The sequence below is a fragment of the Solanum tuberosum genome, unplaced genomic scaffold, assembly GCF_000226075.1.
Source record: "Solanum tuberosum cultivar DM 1-3 516 R44 unplaced genomic scaffold, SolTub_3.0 scf00162, whole genome shotgun sequence".
Taxonomy (NCBI): domain Eukaryota; kingdom Viridiplantae; phylum Streptophyta; class Magnoliopsida; order Solanales; family Solanaceae; genus Solanum; species Solanum tuberosum.
In genome coordinates, this window is record NW_006239088.1 from 891,698 (window position 1) to 918,481 (window position 26,784).

Consider the following 26,784-nt stretch of genomic DNA (forward strand, 5'->3'; position numbering starts at 1 on the left):
TTCAGCTAGTATCAAGATGTTGGTGTTGTGAGAAGAAAGAGGAGGAAACAATGACACATTTATTCCTAACAGCCTCCATAGCCAATAGGCTATGGAAGCAGTTTGTTGGTTTTGCATACTTACACATGGATGGGATGCATTTGCAACAATTGATTATAGCATGGTGGACACACAAAACCTCACCACAATTGCAAGGAGTTATGAGGGCTATGCCAGCTATAATCATGTGGACTTTATGGAAGGGGAGAAATAATCTGAAACATGGAGGGAACTCAACCTTCAATGGGATGGTGATGCAAGTGCATGATATGGTTAAAAAGCTAGGGAAAAGGTTATACCTTTGGATATATTTGGAGTCAACCCAATGGTCAGATATAACCAGAAGACTGAGGAGGTACAAGCCAAAGCTACACTATTATAGTGTGGTATGGAGACCCCCTGACATGCAAAAGCTGAAATGCAATGTAGATGGAGCTTCAAAAGGTAATCCAGGACCAAGTTCATATGGATTCTGCCTAAGAAATTCACATGGGGATCTGATTTATGCAAGAGCTGCAGGAGTGGGTAATGCCACAAATATTGAAGCAGAATCATTAGCAATTTATGAATCATTGGAGTATTGTTGGGAAAAGAACTTAAGAGAGGTCATAATAGAAACAGACATTGAGTCTAGTGAAGATGATAAAGAGGACAATGGAAGATACCATGGGAATTGGTGGAAAGAGGGGAAAGGACAAGGAAAAGGTTACAAGGATTAAATGCTACTATTATCCAAACATTTAGAGAAGCTAACAGTGTGCCAGATCTACTATCTACTGGCAAAAGAGGTCGTGGAATCGCAACATATAAAAGAATATACAGCCTTTGGGGATCTACCAACACACATCAGGAGACAAATAAAAGCGACAAAGCACAAATACCAACATTAAGAATCAGGATGAGAAAGATAAACAGTCAGCATTGAGGATAACAGAAGCAGCAAAAGGGAGAAAATCATTAACATGTCAGCAATAAATACGAGAGGAGTTTATTTACAACATAACAGAAAATACAGAACTGAAGCTACGACTTAGGCCCGGAAACACGAAGGTAGGGAGTTTTGAGCTAGAAGATCGAACCATGGCTACTAGAAACCTTCACAGCATCACAAAGAGCTCCAATCAGTGTTTCTTCATCCCATTGAGAGTAAACCCAAACCATCTATCAGATGAAGAATTGATTAGGGAAAAACAAAATGGAAACAACTTTAAAATGAGGGGAAAAGAGATACCAGATGTCAGTTTCTACCATGGCAAGACAAGATCGAGCTTAAAGAGAAGAAGGAGCCAAAAAGATGGGATTCAAGCAACACAACGTCACTTGAGGAAAAGGAGGTGGAGAGCTCACTAGACTAATACTTTCCTAATAGGGATAGACATAAGCTGATTTTAGGAACTTAAATTTTATTTTGGGCCTTGGGCCATTGTTTGCTTTGTTAACTTTGAGAGAATGAAGCAATATGTCCTTGAACTGTGAAATTTGGTACTATAATATTGTTCTCCATTCACCTATTGAGTCAAAACTTTAACGTTAACGTTTTGACTCAAGATTGGCCTTTAAGAATAACGGGCACACACCCAATTGAAATTATTTAAAAGGTGTTGGATCTCATAGTAATTTTAAAAAATAAAATAAAATCAATGATCTCTTTTTCTCTTTCTTCTGGTCTTTTAAGGATTTGAGCTCATAATGACAAATATTTATTATTTACTTATTTGCTTCGTGTTAACAACAATATTACCTCGGTTTTAAAATGGAAGCTAGTGCTGACAATACTCTCTATAAACTACCACTAGTATATTATTATGACACTACAGCTACTCTCAGCTGATACATAACAATAAAATTCAAGAATGAGTAGCACAAAAGATTTCATAGATTCAGATTCTTACATGTCAACTCCTTGATTTGGATGAGCTTGGAGTTATTGCTCCTTTTGAGTGTGTTTATAGGTAAGGTTCTCTTTTCTTTTCTTTTGAGAGCCATGGAATTGTAGCAACAGTGAGTTGCTGATGACAAATATTGAGCTCATAGCCATTAACCCTCCTGTCACGAAAAAAAAAAAGTAACAGCTGTTAATTCTCTTTCACAATTTGCACCGCGGTTAAAGGTTGATTAAGGTTGAATTTTCTCCAAAATCACCAACAGATGAATAAAGAAACCACAGTGGAAAACCCTCTAAGAGATATCTATATATTGGCCATATTTTCCAGAGGATTGTCAACAAGATGCCAGATAAATGATAGGCAACAACAAGCATCTTAAATCATTTGGACCGAGAGGCAGAACAAGCAGTATGGATGTTATTTACCTGAAAGAGATGGTGTCATTGCAAAATCAAAATTTGGAAGTAGCACTCCAGCTGCAATGGGTATCGCAACCACATTATATGCAACCGCCCAAGACAAATTTTGATGAACTTTTGCCATTGTTGCCTGTGCAAGATCAAGAGTTTCCAGCACCTGCCAAAAAAAATAGGAAGCATTGACAATACAAGATAAGGCACATCATCATTTTTTCCATCTGAATAAATTCACAGGCAAATTGCATTGAACAATTGTGTAATTATCCCATAGAAATTGCTGATATATTCACAGAGGGATGTACAGTCTGCTTTCAGTCACCTGAACCTATTCTTCACGGTAATCCTCAAAACTATAGAGTGAAAAAAGTTAATGTGCTGTAAGTTATTCTTTGTGCTATGATATTCAGAAACTTTTTACAAATAAAAAAGATCCACCTTGTTTTTTCTCGACTGGAAATTTTGAATCCATCTTCTCATGACCATTCAATGAAAATGATAAGCAGAAACAAGACACGATAGGATAATGACTAAATAGTTATTCCTCTTATGTGACACAATACATGTTACCACTTATTAAAGAAAAAATAACTTGGTACACCTTACACTATTTTTATGGTCAACGCTAATATGTGAAGAGATCATTAATATTTTTTGAATAGACATAATTAAATAAAAGCCTCACTGTGATGACATGGAACAAGTTATTTATTTTAGGATGAATGTGATGACATGGAACATGTACCTGTGATAGTTTATTTCCAAGGAGTATAACGGATGCTGCATTTGAAGCAGCAGTTTCCTGTCCTTCAACTTGCAAAGCAATCCCCACATCAGCAAGAGCAAGAGAAGGTGCATCATTAATGCCATCACCAACCTTCAATATGAAGTTCCAGTTAGATAGCCATGCATAGTATCTGACATGGAGCAAATCAGATGTTCATATAGTACAAAACTAATACTCTTTGAGAGAGAAATAGAATAATGAATAGCCACAATGAGAAAAAGGAAATATGATGACACTTGCTAGAGGGGCAAAAAGACAGCTCAATTATTGGATGTTATGTGCCATTGAGAAGCAGTTTCCTTCAAAAGGGCCATGTAATTGTAGAAGTCAATTTTTATATGTTAACTTTTACGATTATATAAACCAAAGTTTTCTGGGAAAAAGGTAGCAGCCAATTGCACAAAGTATTACGGGTAAGATAACTTCTACATGTTTGAGGGACAAGTAGAATATTACTAGGTTTTCACCGGATAAATGCATTTACCATGACAACGCAATTGCACATGGTATTGCAGGACAAGATAACATCTATATGTTTGAGGGACAAGTACAATATATTTAGGTTTTCATCAGATAAATGGAGTTACCATGGCGACGCGGTGACCTGAAGCTTGAAGATCTGAGATGGCAGCAGATTTCTGCTGGGGTGTTAAAGATGCATTGACAAATTTGTCTTTTATACCTACTGTCTTAGCTACAGTTGCAACTGCCTCTTCCCTGTCTCCCGATAACAGTACTGTTTCAATTCCCTTGTGCTGAAGCCTTCAATTGGTAAGAATTTTAAAAGAAAATATGAGACAACTAAACAAGAATAAAATTAAGATGTTTTACGAGAGGAAGTTAGAAGAAAAGAAAAGGGATGAGCAACATGCAGGTGGTGGAACACATTTTTGCAACGCTCTACATATTGAATCCATTCAAATTGAAAACTGATGGAAACATCTGTAAAATCTTTATGATCTAAGTTTCAATCTATAACATGTTCATAGAAATCTGGAGTTCGTAAAACTGCGAGAGGCAAGTCAATTTAAGGATACAAGTAATTTCTTCAAAAGGCTGAAGACTGGATGATTGCCTCAAATTCCCACATTATGACAACTTCTTCAAAATAAAAGAATTAAGAAGCTAATGACCTACCACAGATTCAAGATGGGTACCATATCTATGCAGCAAGGAGAAAAGTGAGGAGTGGGGCCATGGGGGAGACAAATGATAATTATAACTTCTAAGATGCATCTAAAATTTACACTTGAAATTGTCTTCAAGGTTACCTGCTTATTGTAGACTCAGCATCCTCGCATAATTTATCATATATTGCAATGGCCCCAATCACACCCTCTCCCTCCCGCCCAACATATACAACTGTTGTTGAATGATTAGATGATTGACTGTCCTGTAATGATTTATGCATCACAGATTGCTCAAGAGTCATCAAATCAGAAAGGTCTGTTTTTTGCTGGAAACGTTCTTGAACCCATTTCAGCTTTCCAATTGCAACCAAGAGCCCATTTACTTCTGCCATGGTTCCAGAGCCAGGTTCAGCCAATTGTCCACGTGTGACAGGGATACTCAAATTTAATGATTCTGCTTTGCTAATAATAGCATGAGCAATGGGGTGTGATGTTGTTTTCTCCACTGCAGCAGCTATTTGAAGAATCTCTAATTCCTCATTCCCCAATGACGTGATAGCAGAGACAGCAGGTTTTCCTTCAGTCAGAGTTCCTGTCTGAGAGTTACAAGCAGAGATCAGGTTTGTAATTCAAACAAAATCACTACGGATCTTTTGATTTTAACTGCTGAAGCAAACTTTACAACCAAGTACTCAATTGAAGAACTACTAAACACCTTGTCCAGCATGACATGATCCACACTTGCCAAGCGTTCCAGTACATCTCCTCCTCTGATAAGAAGTCCTTGTCTTGCTCCTATTTAGTTTCAAAAGATAATTACAAGCTTAGCAATTTGGCAGTCTATAAGGTAACGCCATAAAAACTGAACTACTACCTACTAAACTAAAGAGAAAAAATAAAAAGGAAAGTATGTAATCCACAAAGTGTTTTTCTGAACACTTCGAAAAAATATTATATTTCTATCTCCTTGTTGTAACCAGAGTATTCTTGATTTGTGCCTCCAACTGAATTCTTCTTTTTCTTCTAGCTCCTCTAATTCCACTAAAATTGCAGCCCTTATTGCCATTTCTTTCTCAGTCAGGACACTGACATCTTTCACTAAATCCAGATCTGCCAGTTAATTGAGCAGGTTGCTTTTCTTGTTGGCTAACTCTCAAAATTTCCCTTGGCTCTTTGCTCCAAACTTTAAGCTTATTTTCAAGGAGCTTAAGTTTGATGCTAGTTTGTTATATTGGCATCCTTCTACTTCAAATTCACTCCACCAGTTGTGCTAGCACCCACAATGGCATATCTCCATTAAAGTTTGGTGGGTTCCAATGGAAAGTCAAGAAGATATTTATCATAGAAGAAGTATCTTGGAAGGATCTTCTGCCTTATGTATTTGAAAGCTTCTTCTCATTCCACTAGAGTATAAAATTCTATTCAATCTAGCAGCACTATTATGATTTGGTCCTCTGAACCAAGTAATCTGCCTCCATTTAAATGGGGATCATGCAGTTCCATCCCTTCAATCAACTTGGAGAAATCAGTCATTGTGTTTGTAATTCTATTGCAACCCCTTCTCTCCACCATAAGTCTAGTAGTAAAATCACCACATGTGACCCAATGACCACCACGTATCCCTCTCATTTCTGCAATTTGCTCCCAACAGTCATTTTTTTCATATCTAGTGTGAAGAGTAGGGATGTTCACGGTTTGGATAAAAACCGATCCAAACCGAAAAATCAAACCAAATCGATAAAATCAAACCGATTTTATTTGGGTTTGATTTTAGATTTTTGAAAACCGATAGTATTTGGTTTGGTTATGATTTTATTCGAAAAAAACCGAAGAAATAACCGAACCGCGATGTTTTTTGTTTGTTTTATGTTTTTATCAAAAAAAACCGGAAAAAATAACCGAACCGAACAGAACCAATGATTTATATACATATATTTTATTAATATACATACTTAATATATTATTTTTATAAATAATTTTAAAGATCTTATACATATTTTCATTAAAATTTCTTTATAATTTACTTATTGAAAGCAAAAATGCCCAAGATGAAACATTTATCTTATTGATTTCATGTATATGAGTGTCTATGACAATTCTTTGTGGGACTGAGAATGTTATTGTCTCTTCCTTCTAGGCCAATATAGAGAATTTTAAAGTTTTATTGATAGTAAATTTAGTGATTGAAAGTTTAGTAATTTAAGTCATTCTAACTGTTTTTCGTTTTGAATGGATTGTTGTCACTTTTTTCACATTTTAATTGAATTGTTTCTTTTATTTTTGTGTATGATTAATAACCGAATAACCGAACCAAACCAAACCGAATCCGATAATCACCAAACCGATAAATGTATATTATATTTGGTTTGGTTTGATTTTGATAATTTTAAAACCGATTAAGTTGGTTTGGTTTTGGTTTTGACCAATAACCGATCCAAACCAACCCGTGAACACCCCTAGTGAAGAGCATACACTCCTGTAAGGTACCAGCTAAAAGAATATCATACAGAGTCAAACCTGTAGGAAACAAAGTGGTTTCCTATATCCATTTGTTCCCCAGCCCAATTTCTACTATCCCCCACAATCAGGATACCTCCACTACTGCCTTGACTCTCAAGATATCCACATCTCATCCATCTGCAAGACCATAACTGTTTAGCACATGATTCCACATCTTTTCCAATTTGGTTTCTTGGAAACAATAACATCTGCATTCCACCTCTGCATTAAACTCTTAACAAGCTTTCTTTTAGAAATCTCGTTAAGCCCCCTTACATTCCATGAGGTCAAATTGACTTTCATTGATAAGTCTAAGTTTGGACCATCCGCCTTCTACTTCTTCAAATCTGAAGCCAAATTTTTCAGTTCCTTTTTTCCAATTCCTCTGCTCTTGGGAGCCTTGATCTTATCCACATGTCCTTATCTCTTCAAAAAAGCCTTTCTTTCATCTAATTTTGAGAAGAGAGCAACAACTTCCTTCGCACATCCTACATGTAATTTTTTTTTTATGACAAGGGAAACCTGCAGCCGCTACCCTTTGGTGTGCACAAGGTAAAACCCCCGCTCCTATGCAATAGCTCGCAAACCACATAGGAGAGGTAACCCGCACTAGGCAAGCTCGGTGCGACGAGCTCGACCCAGAAGGCAAACCCCTTGCTTTCGCTGGCAAGGGGTTTCGAACTTGAGACCTCCAACATGGAAGTCCCAAGCCCAAACCACTGGGCCACCCCGAAGGGTCATCCTACATGTAATTGAATGGAAGATCTTATCTTATTCCAATAGGTGAACAGTGAATAAATACAATACATAAGGTGCTAACTAAGGAAAGAAATAAAGAGTGATTCCTATAGATCTGCAGTGATCCCTATAAATCTGTTGCCTATATATAGCTATGTATATTACTAAGATTAAGTCTATATACATTCTATAACACTGCCCCTCAAGCTGGAGCATATATGTTGATCATGTCCAGCTTGTTACAAAGATAATCAACTCGAGTTTCATTCAATGCCTTTGTGAGCAAATTAGCTACTTGCTCTCCTGTCTTCACGTAGCTTGTGGAAATCAAGTTTTCCTGAATCTTCTCACGAATAAAATGACAGTCAACCTCAATGTGTTTAGTTCTTTTATGATACACCGAATTTGAGGCAATATGCAGGGCAGCTTGATTATCACACCAGAGTTTTGCTGGTGTATGATGTTCCAACCCAATTTCAGTTAGAAGATGATGTATCCACATAATCACACATGTAGACTATGACATAGCTCTGTACTCAGATTCTGCACTGGATCGAGATACAACACTTTGCTTCTTACTCCTCCATGAAACTAGGTTCCCTCCAACAAAGACACAATAGCCTGTAGTCGATCTCCTGTCAATTTTGGATCCAGCATAGTCAGCATCTGCAAAACACTCAACACGAGTATGACCGTGATTGCTATATAATATCCCAAGTCCAGGGGCTCCTTTCAAGTAACATAAAATCTGTTCCAAAGCTGCCCAGTATTTGACTGTAGGCGAGGACATAAACAGGCTAACAACACTTACTGCAAAAGCATGTATGGACGAGTCACAACAAGGTAGTTTAACTTCCCAACTAACCTCCTGTATCTCTCAGGATCATCAAAGGGGTCGCCATCATCTTTCATAAGCTGCACATTGGGAGCCATTGGAGTACTGCAAGGTTTAGCTGCCAACTTACCAGTGTCTGCAAGAAGATCAAAAATATACTTTCTCTGAGACAAAAGAATTCCCTTGTTTCTATTCACCTCTATACCCAGCAAGTATTTTAACTGACCCAAGTCTTTCGTATGAAACCTAGTATGCATGAAGGATTTGAGGGAAGAGATCCCCGCATAATCACTTCCTGTGATGACAATGTCATCAACATACACAACCAGCAGGATAGTGCCAACTGTTGATTGTCGGTAGAAGACTGAGTGATCACATTTGCTCATTTTCATCCCAAACTCCAGGACTACCTCACTGAACTTCCCAAACCAAGCTCGGGGACTCTGTTTCAAGCCATACAAAAACTTCTTCAAATAACAGACTCTCCCATACTCCCCCTGAGCAACAAAACCAGGTGGTTGCTCCATATATACTTCCTCTTGAAGATCACCATGAAGGAATGCATTTTTTATATCCAACTGATGTAAAGGCCAATTCACAGAAGCAGCTAAAGGAATGAACAAGCGGACGGAAGTAAGTTTGGCAACTGGAGAGAAAGTGTCTGAATAATCCACTCCATAAGTTTGAGCATACCATTTAGCCACAAGCCTGGCCTTAAGTCCTGCCACAGAACCATCTGGATTAACTTTAACTGTGAACACCCACTTACATCCCACTATTTCTTCGTGCTAGGTAAATCCACCAAATCCCAAGTGTGATTTTCCTCCAAGGCATGTATTTCCTCAAGCATCGCATCATACCATCCAGGATGGTTCAAAGCTTCCTTCACTGTTTTGGATATAGAGATGGAGTCTAAAGAAGCAACCAAGGATCTTGACATAGAGGATAAGCGGTCATAGGAAACAAAATTAACAATGCGATATGTGGATTGACAAGTCCTTTTACCTTTGCGAAGAGCAATAAGGAGATCCAAATTCTCTGAAGGATCGGGTGAAGAAAGATTTGATAACAGAGGAACCGGTGCAAAACATTTATCATTGATCTCTCGTCTCCTCGAATAAACTTGAACAATTGGCGGTCTTGCTGGAGCAGAAGTTGTAGGCCCAATAGTCAATTGGTGTTCAACAGGGAAACTAGGAGATTGAAGAACATTATTTGATTGTTCTGTCACAACCCGAGTAACCTGATAGACTAACCACTCATCTTCCTCCTCTTGAGTTGTAGAAATGGGAGGTGCATAGAAGAATGGGTAGTCGCTAAAAATACCACATCATTTGACACCAAGTATTTACCAAGCTCAGTAGAATAACATCGATACCCCTTCTGAAGGCGTGAATAACCCAAGAAAACACACTTTAATGCCTTAGGATCCAACTTGGTAACAGATGGCCGAACATCTCGAACATAACACGTGTTTCCAAATACCTTAGGCTCCACCGAAAATTGTGACTTGTTTGGAAAAAGAACAGTGTAAAGCTTATTACCAACAAGAACAGTCGATGGCATGCGGTTAATCAAAAAACAAGTTGTAGAGACTGCATCAGACCAAAATTGTTTAGGAACCTTCATTTGGAACAAAAGTGCTCGAGCTGTCTCAAGTAGATACCTATTCTTTCTCTCAGCAACTCCATTTTGAGAGGGTGTATCAACACATGAAGTTTGATGGAGAATACCATGTTGTCTCATGTAGGACTGAAACGATTCTGACATATATTCTTTAGCATTATCACTCCTTAGAATACGCACTGAAGTATTGAGCTGAGTTTTGACTTCAGTACAAAAGTGAGTAAACACTTCAGAACGGCTTTTCATAAAGTAAATCCAAGTCATTCAAGAGAAATCATCCACAAATGTGACAAAATACTTATGTCCAGATTTGGAAACAACAGGACATGGTCCCAAACATCAGAATGAACTAACTCAAAAATCGAATCCACCCGCTTATTAACCCTTGGATTTGTTGAGCTACGATGGTGTTTAGCAAATTGACATGACTTACAATCTAGTGAAGGAATATTCTGAAACTGAGGACAGAGCTTCTTCAACATAGGCAAAGAAGGATGTCCTAATCGACAATGTGCCTCAAATGGAGACCTGGCACAAGAGTAGGCAGCAAATTGAGGCTCCCAATATTCATCAAGAAAGTAGAGACTATCAGATACATGTCCTTTACCAATAACTTTATTTGTCTTCAGATCACGAAACAAACAATGATCGGGAAAGAATGAGATATTACAGCTTAGGTCTCCGGTAAGCTTACTAACAGACATCAAATTAAAGGCAAACTTTGGTAGACCTAATACAGATGACAAGGTAATGGAAGAAGTTGGTTTTACAGTCCCAGATCCTATAATATTACAGATTGAACCATCGGCAACCGTCACAGGAGAGAGTGCTACGTGTGATCGAAAGCTAGAATATATGTTAGGACTACCTGTCATGTGATCTGTGGCACCTGAATCGATCACCCATCTTCGAAGAGGATATAAGACATGCTTTTCATGACTCAACAAGGGTAGTAACTGAAATAGATTCTTTTTGTAATTTTTGATATTGTGAGAATTTTGCAAACTCTTCCGCCGAAACCAAAATTCTTTTATCCGAAGACATAGGAGCCACAATTTCAGTCATTCTCTCCAAATATTTTAGCAGCACAAGAACTCATCAACAAAAAATATAACCAGAAGCATGTACGTGACCCCACAAACACAGATGAACAAAGTCTAAAAATGATTTTATCAACTAAGAAACCAATTGTCCACCCAAAATAAAGGAACTGAGTACTTTACCAGTAGACAAGAGCACGTAGTGAACAATCAAATACCCAAGCAAGTAGTTCAGAGAAAGAAATCCTGAACCGCAACTTATGATCAAACAACACCAATTATCTGAACTGAAGAAGACGCTAGCAGCCACAAAACCACAAATCACAAACAAGATTCAGTGTCGCATATAGAAACGAACCTGGAAGTGACGAACAAACTTTCCAGATTGTATTTTAACACCAGAACAAACCTGTGAAGTGACGAACAGACTTTCCAGATCGTATTTTAACACCAGAACAGACCTGACATTCGCCAGAAATACGTTTCCAGATTGTATTTTAACACCAGAACAGACATGAGAATCGCCAGAAATACGTGCCGATGCCGGAAATTTAAAACCCAATCAATTCAGCCAGACACGCACCTTCACGTGCCGGTGCGTGATGAACGAAAGAACTGTATGAGCGGTGTGTGACAACCACTCGCTTCACAACCAGATGCCGATGAAGACTGGTTTGGCCGGAAAATATACCACGCCTCCTTCTGTGGTGGTGTGGTGGTGATAGTAGACTGACCACTTTAAATCAGTGGAATAGAAATCCAAACTTATTCCGTAACACAGCCAAAACAAAACGAGCCTATAAGCTTTGATACCATGCAATTGAATGGAAGATCTTATCTTATTCCAGTAGGTGAACAGTGAATAAGAACAATACATAAGGTGCTAACTAAGGAAAGAAATAAAGAGTGATTCCTATAGATCTGCAGTGATCCCTATAAATCTGCTGCCTATATATAGCTATGTACATTACTAAGATTAAGTCTATATACATTCTATAACACTACAAATGCAACTCACATGCCATGACATTTAGGTAGCAATAAAAGCTTCTCATTAGCGTTAAATGGGAAGTTTAAATTAAATTGTGTCCAAATTTAGAAAGGAGAGATTCTTTCTTGAACGGACTAAAAAGGAAATAGGGTCACATAAACTTGTGCGGAGGAAGTATATATCTAGGGCTAAAGCTAGAAATTTTTTCTGGAATTGCTTGTATTATTGGCATTTCTGATAGCCAAGGAGCCCACATTTCTGCTTGTTGGTTGGAACATCTAAATCTCCTCTAGCAGTTTAGTCTATAAAGCAAGAGATACATCAAGGAGAATACTCTTGTGAGTAAGAATGTGAAAAGAGGTATGGGTATGTCCTCAATTGCTGCATAGCAGTGAGAATGGAGGAAATTCTTTGAACTACAGCAAAAGCATTTAAATCTGATTATGTACCTAGTGAGGTTCCAACAAGAATTGCAGTTGGTGTGGCAAGGCCTAAAGCACAAGGGCAGGAGACAACCTATCAAAAATCAAAGACAACAATAAGGTTAATCAAAATCAAATCACACCATTTAAGGACATCTATAAGTGGAGGATCATATGCCGGAACTTTTAAGTCCCAGTCAAGCTAGGCATCAGAATAAGAACAGACTAGGTGAAATGACCACAGTAAGTTTGACCGACTGGTATCACAGTTGTTTTTTTGGAGATAAGGGTAACTTTGTATTCACAAAATTTTTTGGAAACTACATCGCACAGGATGGTGGGCACACCCTCAAAAAGACATACAGAATTACAAGTTTCCTCTAAAATCGACCATCTCTATGCTTTCCCCTACCAACTCTTGCTTACACCAAAAAAATAAAAGACTTGAGCATTTCATTTTTATCTTCTAAAAACAATCATTTTGTCCTTCAAAACACCTAGCATTCCTTTCTTTCCATAAAGTCCACCATATACAGGCAGTCTTCCACCAATTTTCACTTCTCCCTCTATTGCCAATTCTTATCCAGCTATTAAGCAGCTTCATGGTTGTCTTTGGCATCACCCAGCTAACCCCTAGTATACACAAACATATTCCACAATTTTGAAGCTGCTTTACAGTGAATGAACAAATGATTATTTACTTCTGCTTTCTGCTCACACATAAAGCATCTTGAGCAAAACTGCATCCCCTTTTTTGTAATGCCTCATGGGTAAGGCAAGCTTTTCTTATGACCAACCAGACAAAACATGCTACTTTTAATGGGCTTCTCTTCTTCCACACTAGCTTCCAAGGCCACTTTTTAGTCACTGACTGATTAACATTTATCCTCCAGTAGCAAGATTTAACTGTGAACATTCCTTTGCTATGTAGCTTCCAAATTGGTTTTATCCTTTCTTTGAGATATGGCTAGTGGGGTGTTAAGCACCTCTAGTAGCCTGGCCACATCCTCAATTTCCCAGTCGTTCAAAGCCCTCCTGACCACTAAGTTCCACCCTTGTTGGCTCCTTACTTGAGCAACAGTAGCAGATCTTTGTAAGCTCAAGGTGTAGAGATTTGGGAATAGGTTCCTCAGGCTATCATCCCCTTTCCAGATTTCATTCTGGAAATCTGTTTTCAGACCATTGCCCACACTAATATAAATATTGTTATTGAACTCTGGCCACATCCTTCTGATGGTCTTTCACACGAAACATCCAAACGACCCCATCACCTCCTCAGTAGTCCATTGGCTAAAAAAGTCTTATGTCAAATAGAAATCACCTACCGAGAAATATTTTGCCTCCAAAGGAGAGCAGCTTTAACTCCCTAATAAAGAAGCATCCCTACAATATCTGTTTTCCCTCCTCAAGGTTCTAAATATCTAAATGCTAGAAAATGTACCAAGCAACAAATATTACTTGGAAGGAAAAACATCTCTAAGAAAAAGTGTACTGACCATGTTAACAATCTTGGAAATTGTTGAATTGGAACCAGTGGAAGAGGCCTCAATCCTCAAAGGACTGTCCTGAAACATAACAACGACTTCAAAATAAAAAAATATAATCAGAAATGCAAATCCAGTCTTCAAGGAAAATCCAGTTCTACCATCATAAGGTGTTCATCAACTAACATTTGGATCATCATAAGAGGCACAAATCTAAGAACTCTGAAAACAATTGGCGCAAATCTAATGCACCATCATTCATATAACCTTAACAAGGATCAGTTAACATTTTTGAATCTAATGTCTCTTCAAATGTATACAATTAAGTCATTCTAAAAGGTCATGAAACCTCATTTTGTTACAGATGACACAGTGGAGCAGTAAACTAGTTTACGTCAGAAAGCTGCAAATAGCATATCTATACACGTAATATCTTGGCACCATGTCCGAACAGAGCAGATGGGATGTAGAGGATTCATATATCTGAAACCAACTAGTTTGGGTATCATATTTGATTGATTGATTGAATCTTGAAACCACCATACCCAGTTAATTGTACCAGCTGAGACAGAAACACCCTTCTCTTTAAACACCGGAAGAGACTCTCCAGTAAGCATAGACTCATCCACAACACTTCGACCTGCAACGACTCTTCCCTGCAGAGGCAATTTGATTTATCATTTGAGAATGTAAGATGTTGTATGTCTAGTCAACAAACAGAAGAAAACAAGTATTTTAAACAGAACTCAACATCCTTGAACAGGCATTTGTATTCCTTACGAGGACTGAAAAAGGTGCCATAAATGCTTTTAAGCTAACAATTGGTCAGTTGCTTTTAAACAGGACAAATTTCTCATTTGTCAAAAATTACCTATTCAATCCTAGGGAAAACTTCTTTAAAAAAAATCATTCCTATGTAACACATATACCATGTGTTTTTTAAGACGAGGACCAAAATGTGCTAGAAATCACTGTTAAGATGTACTGAGGTAATAACTTTTTCCTTGAGTAGTGACTCCATATTATGTTTGTAGTAGTTGATGGCTTTATTTTACAGTATTATCCTAAATGCTTGGATAAATGAAATCCAAGGAAATTCGATATGTATTCTGTTCTGCTTTAATGAAGATATTCATACATTCATCCTTGGGATAAAGTCCTGAAAGAAAAGTACTCATGCAAAATTTGACTTACATCTACGGGTATAGTTTCTCCAGGAAAAACGAGCAAAGAATCACCAACTCGAATATCATCGGTTGGAACTACAATACAAATTGCATCAGAACCGACAATGTCAGTCGAGGAATCACTGCCGGATGAAGTAATTACAAGTCTAGACTGAGTGGATATAAGTGACTGCCAAAAGAATCACACCAATATTTCGTAAGAAAAAGGAGTAACAAAGTATAGAAGTTTTTCTAATCATGAATACAAAGGGAAAAAGTAAGATACAATACAAGCTTCAATTTATTTTAGTTCTTCAGCACTTCATTAGTGGACTCAGGAATCTAGTCTGAATAGTGAAATGTATTTTATTTCTTACGCAGATCAAAAATAAAGAGTAGCCTTGTGTAGCTTTATTTATTGTGTTTAATAAAGTAAGAAAACTGTAGCCCGAAAATAACCTGAGATTATTCTTTTGTTAAGTGCAACTATAAGTCTTAAATGTTCGGGATACTAAACAAATGTTTTTCCTCCATAGGTGTGAATAAATATATACTGGCCACCAGAAATAAGAGATCAGAGCTTTTATGCAACTTCTAAAACTAGATCATCCGTAACCCACTTCATACACACCTTTTACAAGCTCTAAAATATAACTGCTTTTTTTTTCAAGTAAAAGGTCAAACTCCAGAAGTATAACTGATAATAACCAATAGTAGCTTTCTGGAAAAGGGAACTATTTAATGCATCAATCGAACAAGAGAAAATTTGATAGTAGGTGTAGTTCATTTCCATTTAAAATATGCTAACTAGTGTGTGCAAGAACTCAAAATCTGTGGACTTATTGGAAAAACAAAACATTTATAATAGTTGGATTTCATGATATCAAGGACAACATATTGGTCAATAACAAGTTTAAATAGGTGGTTTAGCATGGAAATCTCATGAATGGTTATAACCTACTCATTGATGCTACTGTATCAGAGAGCTCAAATATCTAAAAGACTAAAACAACCAGTATTCCAGTGGTTAATAGAGTTTCCAACCTTTGGAGATGGTCAAATATTGAACAGTCTCATAGCCCATATTTTTGATCCATTTTCTTAAATCACATGCAATGAAAACAACTTACTAATAGCTCATTCATGTCACTAGATGCCTTCAGCCTTGCCCTTTCCTCCAAGGAACGCCCTAGTAATACAAACCCAAGAAGCATGACCTGCGTGATAAAATCAATATTTTTGAATGAACAAATAGCAGTTTAGAGATAGTGAAATACTGAATAGATTTTGGTCGAGACAGACCATAATAGAAGTACAATTAGAAGGTATTGCAGAGCATAAATGATATCTTAATGAATTGGAAAAATAGTACAAATGAGAACTACATAGTGAATGTTAATGATTGATAGATGGAGAATGGTTAGAGATTTATGGAATTTCACAAAATTCAGCCATTGCAAAGGGAGAATGGACTCAGTGGTTAGTGATACATTTCAAAATAACTTCAGGCAGGTCAAGAAAAACATGACTAATGATTTAGAGTAGAGGACCTGGACCATGTGAAACCCTGATGATATTATTTGAATTTTGCAAGGACTTCAGATGAAAATATTTTGAAGCTTGAGATTTTTAAATGTTAAAAAAGGGCTGAGCCCAATAAGGCTCAAGTATCTGTGGCACCACCTCGACAACCTATTACATTGAACTTTGTGAATCGAAAGACCCTCTCAGCATTTAAAATTCATAAGCAAATATAAAAAGAGAAACTACTACTTAAAGACTACAATATGCTGACTGTCCTAAACAGCAGAAAACAGGAGTACTTATGAGCAAGCAAATAAAAACTAAAGGGACAGAATAAATGGAAAGAAAATCTAAGCACTTCGAGAGAAGTAGAGAGGAAAGTAAGAAAAGACAAACCGGCTCATCAAAAAATGATGCTTCCCATTGAAGCTCAGGGTTAAGCAGGGAGACCTAAGAAAGAGAAGAAGTTGTCAGCATATCAGTCTTAACTCAAGAGAGTAATGGGTTTCTAATATATTATGAAAACAGACACTGAAATCATAACAAGAGCTACTAGCAAGATAAAGGGCACAACTTTAATTGATTCTTACAGAACTAATTGCAAAAAAAGCAATCGATCCAAAGCCAACAAGAGAGTTTGTATTTGGTGATCCCTTTGTGAATGCCCGAAGACCATCAAAGAGCAGGTCTGTAACATAATTTATTTCGGTTAGTAATGAACTAAGATGATAAGCTACATAGTTCCTATCTACATAACTGCCAAAAAAATGACGCTAGTATTGGGGGGAAAAAACAGCATGGTGCACTAAGCTCCCACTAATGCATGAAGTCCATGGAAAGGGCCCATCCACATTTTCATTTGAATTCTTGACATGACACTATTAACTTGCAAACTGAAAAGGGATTCTCTATACTACTCATAATAACAACTTTAATCGACTCTCTTCCAAGACTTAACCGCAAAGATGACGGTCAAAATTGGACATCAAATTCAATCACACGATCATACCCATTTGATTTTTTAGTTAACTACCACATTTAACTAGAAAAAGTAACAAAGGAACATAAACAAATAAGAAAACAGACAAAAGATAAATGGAGTAGAAAGTAACAGTCAATTAAGAAAGAAACAGAATAGAATTAACAAGTAGTGATTAACCTCGTCCAGGTCCTAATAAAGCCCCAACTGCCAATCCAGCTTTGACATAAGAATTATGCAGTATATCCAACATTGAACCTGCACCAATGTAGATCAACTAGTCTGAGTTATCCAGAACAGAAAATTTCATCAAACACTAGCTATTTAGCTTTTGGTACAGATATTTCCAAGCTGAATTGGATATAATTTCAAAGAAAAGCAATGTAAGCGGATGCTTCTTTCCAAGCAGAATTTGATATAATATAATATTGATCATTATGGAACCGGGTAAGAGTATTTGCCTTTTTTCTTTTCAACATTTTTTACAAACTGTTAAATCAAGTGTTCAAATCGTTGTTGTTCTGAAGTAGCAAGCATGTATATTCACTCAAGAAATGAATTGTGCATCTTTTGCAAGTTTACCGTGAATATGAATGCCAAGAGAGTGCAAAATATGAGTAGCGTGAGTTCCACAGCATAAAGCAACCAGAGTCCAAGCGAAAGCCACTGGGTTACGACTCTCAACAAGCAACGCCTCCTTTTTCTTCACCATGTCCTTCCACTTCTTCACCTTGGCATCGATTCCTAACCCAGATTACCTCTTCTTCATCGGAAAACCACATTCCGTCAACCTCTTAGCCAACTCTTGAGCCGCCAAACCAGTCTCAGCTGCATCCGCTTTCAACTTAACCGCAGCTGTCTCGGTCAACATATTGGCCACAGCCAAGTCAACACTGTCGTCCGCTGATAAAATCGCCTTGACACGTGAGACACACGCGCCGCACATCATCCCGCTCACATCTAGTAGCGCCGTCGTCTCATCATTTTTCAACTGTACCTGCTGCTCAGTTCCACTCGCCGGAACTTTGAACTCCACATCCTTGGCGAATGCGGCATTGCACCGCAGCAATAGCTGACTACTACGACGTCATTGATGAATGACAGTTTATATATATATATATATATAGTACATGTTTTTTAGCCTTTTCATTTCTTGTTAGTTTAGTCATTTCACACTTGGTAATTTACCTCTAATTTTGGACCCATGGAGGAACTTCTAATGGTTTGACCAATATCTTAAAAAATATTTGCCTGATTTGACAGATTACCTCCATGACATTTTGACTAGTATAAGCTTCACAAAAGGATGCTATGCACACAGTTACCAAAACTGTACAGGAGTCAGTATTATCTAGTGTTACCATCATTATACAAAAATGATTATTTCTTGGTTTTATTCTATAGTTTGGGATACAATCTTGATCAAGTTACAATGTTGATTTCACTATTTCTGGTAGAGAAATAGCTTCATCAAATGTAACTTGATCTCTTAACCTTTCCCCATATTGGCTAGTTTATATCTCCTCTCCCACTCAGTATGTGAGGACAAATACAAAATAACACTACTTGAGAGGTGAACAATCTGATCAATGGCATGTTGGATCTGTCAAGGTGCTTTCTTTTTGTTGTTAATCATGTTAATAATCAACTGGGAATCAGATTCCACCATCACATAAAATGAACTTCTGCAAATACACAGTTTCACACTCTGTAAAAGAACTCTGCCCTCGGCCATATTATTCAGCACAGGCCAGGACAGAGCAGCCAAGGTTGGCCCTAATGATACAACAACCTCCTCCAGAGCTTCCCAATTCCCTTTACAACAGCCTGATATCAATGTTTAGTTTTAGCCATTCAAACTCATGCTTATTCCATCTAACCGGTCCACAACTGATTATTTGTTTTGCCTTTTCCACTGCATTACACATCAAATTTCAGGATAGAGGCAATTGGACTCTGGGAAATTGGCTATAAAAATTTTGGTCATGTTTTCACAGACCTGCTGAATAATATAACTCTGCCAGACATGTGAACATTATCATACCTAGCAACCACATCTATTTTTCCTTATCTCCCAGCATATAACAGTTGGGAGGCATTGAAATAGCACTGCATGGATACCATTATTAGCTTTAGATAGTCACTAAACATGAGTAATTGTTTCATGTTACCACCATTTCTAATTACTATACCACAACTTTGACCAAAGGACCAAATATGTTTTGCAATCTGTCTTGTACGAAAAAAAGGTGCATGATAATCTCTTCATTATGAGTAGTACAGCAGGAACATTTAGATCGTAGCATCATAGCAAATATTTATATCACTTCAAACCAGTGATGGATCCAGGTTTTGAAGTTTATGGATTCCTACAATGATTTCAAGTTAACATAAAATAATAACTGGGTTCACAATAGAAATACATGGTATGAACAAAAGATATTGGTCCCCTGAGCGCATACCTTAGGGCTAGATCCGCTCCTGCTTCAAACCTAAGAGTGCTGGATTCAACAGAAATGATTGCTATAGTCTTTTATGCTCAGTCCTTCTCTTTCCTATTTAATGTAAGAGTTGATTGTCTCTATCAAAATAGGATTTCAAGTACAAGCAGGAATAGCCTAGATTATGTTCCAACATTAGAATGGTTGATACTACTGACATTAAGACTTGAAAACTGTGCAATAGTCTATAATTTGACATATTATTGGGCATTCGATTTTTAACACTTAAAAGAGGAGACAAATCTCACTAAAGAACATATCCAGCAAATAAGATACAACTGTGTAAAGGTAATGGGGTACATATCTCAAAGTTCTAGACCATCAGGCAGAAATAGACTCCATCCTGAACATGAAAGAATGCTGGTTTGTCAATGGTCAATCAGAAAACATCATATCTCTGGGTTGTTCTGAAAGGACAAATGATCATAATAAGCGAGCACCATGAGACTGGTACAGCCAAATTCTAAATGAAATCCATTCAACTTCCAAGACGAACAAATAGGTGCCTCAAAATGAATAATGTTCTCCATTTGACGTTATGGTGCTTGATGGCCAAGGTACGATCTTGGAAGCAAAAACTTCATAGCAACAAAATATGTAATATTGACATATTGAAAACCCCAAAAGAAAAATCTCAGAGAAACTAGCAGTTTGTGATTATAGAATAGAGTAGCTTCCTCTAACTGAAGACTATACTTTCTTGCTCAATTTGGCCAAGTGTAATTTCAAGATTGATGGGACTGAAGCGACAATTTTTTGGTAAGAATACTTCGACAGAGTATATAGCAAAATGCCCTGCAAGAGATGACAGCAGGAAATGTAGACAGACATGCCTTGAAAATATGCTATCCAATGATTACATGGCCTGATACTTCAAACACGTCGAGATCAAAAGTCAATTGCATGGTATGACTATAAGAAATATTGCTAGAGTTCAAGAATAGAACTGCAGAAACCAGAGTGCCCTGAAGAACCAGGATACCGAAACCAATAATTTGGATGACTAACCCATATATTAATTAATTTATTTGGTGGAGCATTTATCCTAACAAAACATTCACCATCTCATAAGAATAACTGAATGAGATGGTGATAATCACTGACAATGACAGGAATTCATAAACTTTTGATCAAAGTAAACCTTAATAAGGAGAAACCAAGAACGTCGGCAGGTTCTCTTCCAACACAAATTGCAGAAAATGATATATCCGCTTCATCAGACGCATTCAACCAACCTTCAGTTTAGATATCATAGGTAAGATCATACCAGCATCAACTTCCAATATTCCACGGTCTTCGTGGGTCACATTTCAAATTCTCAAAGGCAGAAACACCCATCAGTTCAGCAGCTTAAACAATTTCATGATCTGCTGTCAGTGCATTCCCTATTTACCATTCCACTATCTTCTTGACCAGAGGAAAATTCAAATGCCATTGAGAAAATCAGAGTTGACAGCATATTCTAATCATCATCGCTCTCCTTTCTGCACTCCTCATCAAATAGATCTTCAGGTGGATCATAAACTACAGTATCTGGGAACAGTTCCAGAAAGTCATCCTTCACTTTTTCTCTCAATTCGGGGTAAGGAAGTAGCCCCTTCAACATAACACGATAAGGTAAAGACATAGGAGGATCAGGAGAGCGCCTCATTTCATCATATATGTGCATTGCCTCTGAAGGTAATCCGCCATCTAGAAAAGCCCTGACAAGATCGCCAAATGTATGTTGATCAAAAAGCACCCCTTCTTTCTTCAAATCTTCCCATACCTTCTTTGTTTCATCTACCTTTTTGTTTCTTGCAAGCATGAAAAGCATATCCCTGTAAAAAAACATGTCTGGCCGATACCATATTTCTTTGCGCACAGCCTCATACAACTGCAAAATTTAAGAGTAAAAGTCAGCAATATAAACATTATATAAATGATTAATGAAAGTGGATAACTTCCATCTCCAGATAAGATAAAGAAAGGGACTAGCACTAGGCAAACATTCTCTATCTACTCTAGAATTACCACTTATGTGGACAACGGGAAGTAAATATAAGAAGTTGAACATCACATTTCTATTGATTAAGATGAATTAACCATCAAAGTATAATTGATAATGTTTCAAGCAGGAATCAGACGTGTTCAACATCGTGAAACACAATGTTACATTTTGTCAAAGGAGTATGATAGTACAACAATACATAGGCATTACAACAGTTACTTCTGAACGAAACAAGATAACATTATTCCCAATACGCAACAAACCCAATGGCGAACTTATAGCAAAAAATTGGAGCACCTGAACCCGTGATCTCTTTGTAAAACTAGATATTTTATGTACATATTTTCTAAAATTAGTATAATATTATTTGTTGGCACCCATGCTACAAGAACACTAAATGATTCACTTGATTGAAAGTTGAGTTATTTACCTAAAAGGACTAGGAATCAAGTGGTGCACCATCTTTTTCTTCAATTTCCTTTCTATATTGTACAATAATCAATTTTTATAACCAAAAAGGGGTTACAACTTGGTAGCAGAAAAAGGAAAAAGAAAAATTCAAATTGTTACCCTCATGGAGAGGCAAGGGAGATCTTGTCTTTGGAACTCAGCAAGAACGGCGACGAGGTCAGATTTGAGTAGACGAGAAACATGGGACTTCATAAACCGCTCAAACCTAACGGCGTTGGACTGCAAGCGCTTAAGCTCCTTGGCGACCATTAAACCTTCTTTCCCCATTTCTTTCTTGCGCCTCCATATAGACACACTTGGGCTCGAAGATGACGCTGAACCAGTAATGATTTGTCTGATTCCGCAGCTATGGTTTAATACCGACGCTCGCCGCAGAAGATTCTGACCTTGACGCCACATCTGCAACTGGTGAACTTCAGGTGACTCACAAGTCTAAATCATGTAAAAGGGGTCAAATAAGTTGAGTAGATTTTCTTAGTGACACTTTGATCAAAAGGTGTCGAATAAGTTTTATTTTTGTTTTTACTGACACTTTAATCAAGGAGGGTCAAATTTAATTACTTTTTTAACCTAATTAGTATAAAAAGTAAAGAAAATCATTCAAAACTCTCGTCTCTCCAACGTTTTTCTTCCTTGAAAATCGACCATTAACAGCTTATTGAAATCTAGATTAGATATTCTCATTCTCCGCTTCTTTATCACCAATCGTCACTTTGTCTGAAGATGAACACCATCGTCGATCGTCACTCTTCTTAAAACGGGTAAGCCATTATTTTTTTGAAAAAATTTAGGATTGCGAACAACACATTATTGATAGTAGGATCTTTTCTTGGGTTAATAAACAAGAAATTGTTCTATAGATATGAAAATTGAATTATGGTCTAATGGGACCTGTTATTTCTTATTTACGAAAGAAAAATGAGAAATCCAAAAAACCTAATTTTTGGGAAATGTGTATGTGTTGTTGTTGTTCAGTGAAAAGTGATTTTTTGTTGCTTTTGTTCTTCTTTTTGTTAGCATTTTGTTTATATATTGGTAGAAATATAGACTGTTCAGTTGTCCAACATATAACTCATTTGTTGAAAGAAGTGTCATATGTTGCAACAGAGGAGTCATATGTTGGTAGAAATTTCAATGTAATTATCATATGTTGGAATATGTCACTATGTGTTATGACAACCAGAATGGTCATCTATAGTAACATGTTACTCATGTGTTGTAACAGAAGGTTCATCTGTGGCAACATAAGCATATTTACAATGTAATGTTATGGACTCGGACGATGTCACATGCGACAAGAGAAAAGAAAGGGAATTAACAGAGCAATTCAAATTGAAAGGAAGAAAGATTCTGGAAATCAATTGTAACAAAATTGAATGCCTAACTAAAAATGAACAAATTTACCAGATGAAAAAGGAAAATCACAAACATGATCAAACTTTAACAGGCTATGGGCAAATAAAATCCAATCACATTATTCCTTAAAGAAACAGTAAACAACAAGCTATTAAGAAAGGAAAATTACACTTAAGAAGCCAATCATATTTATCGACTAGGTGACATATGTCAGGGTAGAACATAACACTCTTCTCCTGCATTTAGCTGACTCATATAGCTGACTTGCTTAAACAACAACTAACTATTATGCAAAATTAAAGTGAAGCTATCGACATAACTCTCATGTTCATATATAAAAAATCAAAGAAAAGAACAAAATTAGACTTTTTTGAATATACAATGCAGAACTTTTCTCATGAAAAAATTAAAACGGAGCTAGGCAGCCAAAGCATGAATCATTTAAGATTCAAACAGATCAAGTTAGAGAATTTCATGGTCTGAGTTTTCAACAAGAAAAAAAAAAAAGTAAAGCTATGCATTCATAGCAAATACAGATCATAAACTAGTATGGATTAACTGGATAGCTTTAGGTGATAACACGAAAAAATGAAATCTACCTTGTTAAATTTTAGAATAAACAAAGAGTCTGCAAGTCACTCAAATCACAGGAATGTGACAAAGAGTTGAAAGAACAAGCTGTTATATCCATCATCAATGAAGTAATTATCATGTACAAAGAGAGAACAAGAACAGAAGCATGATGCACAGTGCATATGTAGTCAAGGGAGCCGACGTGTGAAGATGAATTTGTGAATCTTTAATTAAATAAAGGTTGCTCGTCATACAAATATGACAACAACAACATTACAAAGGAAATTTCCAATCAAACAACCCCTAGTCTGATCCATTTAATACATTACTGAACTCATTTAAATAGCTAAGACATGTTACTAAAGAGATGGCAACAAGCTGGTTCAGCGGTACTCAAGTAAAAGGGGCTCAAGATGAGGAGTAATAAATAAGCATGATTAACAAAATGAGCTCAAATAAGGAAGAATGAAGCAACAGAATTAGACAATTCACACCATATGTATATTTAGCTATATTCAAATATTAGAACAACAACTTTGTATTTTCATTAAGGTTGGACACTAAAATGTTTAAGAACAGCAACATCTTTAGTTCATAAAGAAACTAAAACTGAAAAGATTGTTACCTTTCCGAGGGCAGCGAACCCGGCTCGAACTTGAAAAAAGGGGAAAAAGGGGCGTGAGGGTTGTTGGATGTGATCGCTTAGGATTACTAGGGTTTTGGGTTGGGGAAGACGAGTACGGGAGTGTGGGGCCTGTAGGATCGTCGTTCTTTCGCGGAGAAGAAGAAGAGTAGCGGGTCGGTTCGGGTTGGTATTGCTATGGTCGGGTCGGGTGTTACTGTGCGTATGTTGCTGCTGATTGTGTTTTGTACTAATAGAAAGGGATTGGGTCGGGTTTCGTTGATGGGTCGGGTCTTCTGGTTGGAGGAATTGGAATTGAAGAAGGAAAAATTACATAATTGAAGGTCTTTTATTTAATAATTACCACTTTTAAGTATATTTTTAATTTATTACCATTTTTGTCAACTTTTAGCAATACTTACTTAAAACAAATTTGTTCCTTTTCATGTAATTTTTAAACTTAGCAAAAAAGTGTTGACCATTCGCTCATATCCTCTCTCTCTTTTCTTTCTACTCTTCTGTCCAAAAAATTTAGGGCTTTGTTGTTCTTTCTTCCCCATTTTTCAGCACAGAATTCTAATGGAAGAAGGTAACGAAAATCGCTTAGAAGAAGTCCACGGATACTTAGTGATGTTGGTACTTCGAATCAGAAAGTTTATAGAAGAAGTCGAATGAGAGGTCAAGTTTCATCTCCTACTGCTACGGATGAAGTTAATGACGGTCCCAATTTTAGTTTAGGAATCTCACAAGTATCGGGTGAGCAGAATCATTTGCATTCTTTAGGTTATATTTGAACCGATATTTCTTTGAGGGTGGGGTGGGGGGTTTATTTTTAGTTGTTTTTTATTAACTATGCATGATTTTCTTTTGTCTTTGTCCTTCTTTCCATGAATCAGGATCTACTCAAAACTGGTTTGTGAGTAATGATGGTTTGTCCCTATTTTGTTTTGATGGTCACATTCTGGGCATGAAGTTCATTAGTGTGAAGGTGGATGCGTAATTTTTTTTTTGGGTAGTTGACCAAACATTTCTGTTTTACTTAATTGCAAATATCTTCTCTTTGTCCATTGTTTTGTCTAGAATTAGTGAGAGCTTGTCAAATAGCTGGCAACACTTGTTCGTGTTAATTTGGAAAACAGATGGAAAATATGTGTAAATGAGAGGACACATCATATATTTGGAATAACATTGTTCCATGTTCTATCTGATCTTTTCTCCCGCACTCGAATGTTTTGTTCCAATGGATAAAGTGGAAATGTAGGTTTAAGTTGCTTTGGAAGTTGGTTTTTTGATAGAAAATAGAGCTTTAAGTGTATGACAACTAGCTCATTGTTTACGCTGCTTGTGTTGAAGTTGATAAATTTTGGGTCTGGATTTGGAACCAGAAGTGGTCATTGGTCTTATTCATCTTTAATTCAATTGATTACTACCTTGCTTTGATAACTAAAGGTGTTCTCAGACAACAAGACGACTCGCTGTAAGTAGGTATTCTTTTTTGTATTAAGTAGATATTTTGATAATAATTTTATATTGAATTTTTTAGGGACTGTGGAGTTTTCGTTGCTACATTTGCAGAGTTTGTAAGTAATGGCCAACATATTCTAAATCAACAAGTAAAGGCAGACATTCTCCGAAAGAGATTTGGAGCTATATTATGGGAATATGCAAGAAGGAAGCAACGAGTGACCTTCAAAGTGAAGACGAAAGAC

General features: G+C 36.9%; 2 protein-coding genes across 6 annotated transcripts; both read right to left on the reverse strand.

The window, feature by feature from the left end:
- Positions 1–960: 960 nt before the first annotated feature.
- LOC102600832 (copper-transporting ATPase PAA2, chloroplastic-like) lies at positions 961–18,403 on the reverse strand. 3 transcript variants are annotated; one of them, XM_015311515.1, is made up of 16 exons: positions 18,145–18,402; positions 17,743–17,820; positions 17,174–17,271; positions 16,980–17,033; positions 16,190–16,276; positions 15,088–15,249; positions 14,439–14,549; positions 13,906–13,974; positions 12,437–12,503; positions 4,974–5,053; positions 4,400–4,854; positions 3,716–3,890; positions 3,087–3,218; positions 2,351–2,501; positions 1,932–2,085; positions 961–1,200 (listed from the first exon to the last, which is right to left on the reverse strand). In XM_015311515.1, the coding sequence occupies exons 1-15, from the start codon at positions 18,272–18,274 to the stop codon at positions 1,964–1,966; spliced, it is 1,971 nt and encodes a 656-aa protein (XP_015167001.1). In that variant the 5' UTR covers positions 18,275–18,402; the 3' UTR covers positions 961–1,200; positions 1,932–1,963. The 3 variants fall into 3 exon arrangements, with proteins under 3 accessions (XP_015167001.1, XP_015167002.1, XP_015167003.1); XM_015311516.1 differs by lacking the exons at positions 961–1,200; positions 1,932–2,085; positions 2,351–2,501 and adding an exon at positions 2,674–2,694 and having other exon boundaries at positions 18,145–18,403; XM_015311517.1 differs by lacking the exons at positions 961–1,200; positions 1,932–2,085; positions 2,351–2,501 and having other exon boundaries at positions 3,181–3,258.
- Positions 18,404–18,753: 350 nt separating this feature from the next.
- LOC102596247 (pentatricopeptide repeat-containing protein At1g62350-like) lies at positions 18,754–25,343 on the reverse strand. 3 transcript variants are annotated; one of them, XM_006353790.2, is made up of 3 exons: positions 25,079–25,343; positions 22,624–22,923; positions 18,754–21,939 (listed from the first exon to the last, which is right to left on the reverse strand). In XM_006353790.2, the coding sequence occupies exons 2-3, from the start codon at positions 22,921–22,923 to the stop codon at positions 21,526–21,528; spliced, it is 714 nt and encodes a 237-aa protein (XP_006353852.1). In that variant the 5' UTR covers positions 25,079–25,343; the 3' UTR covers positions 18,754–21,525. The 3 variants fall into 3 exon arrangements, with proteins under 3 accessions (XP_006353852.1, XP_006353853.1, XP_006353851.1); XM_006353791.2 differs by having other exon boundaries at positions 22,624–22,929; XM_006353789.2 differs by having other exon boundaries at positions 22,624–22,956.
- Between the last annotated feature and the right edge of the window lie 1,441 nt (positions 25,344–26,784).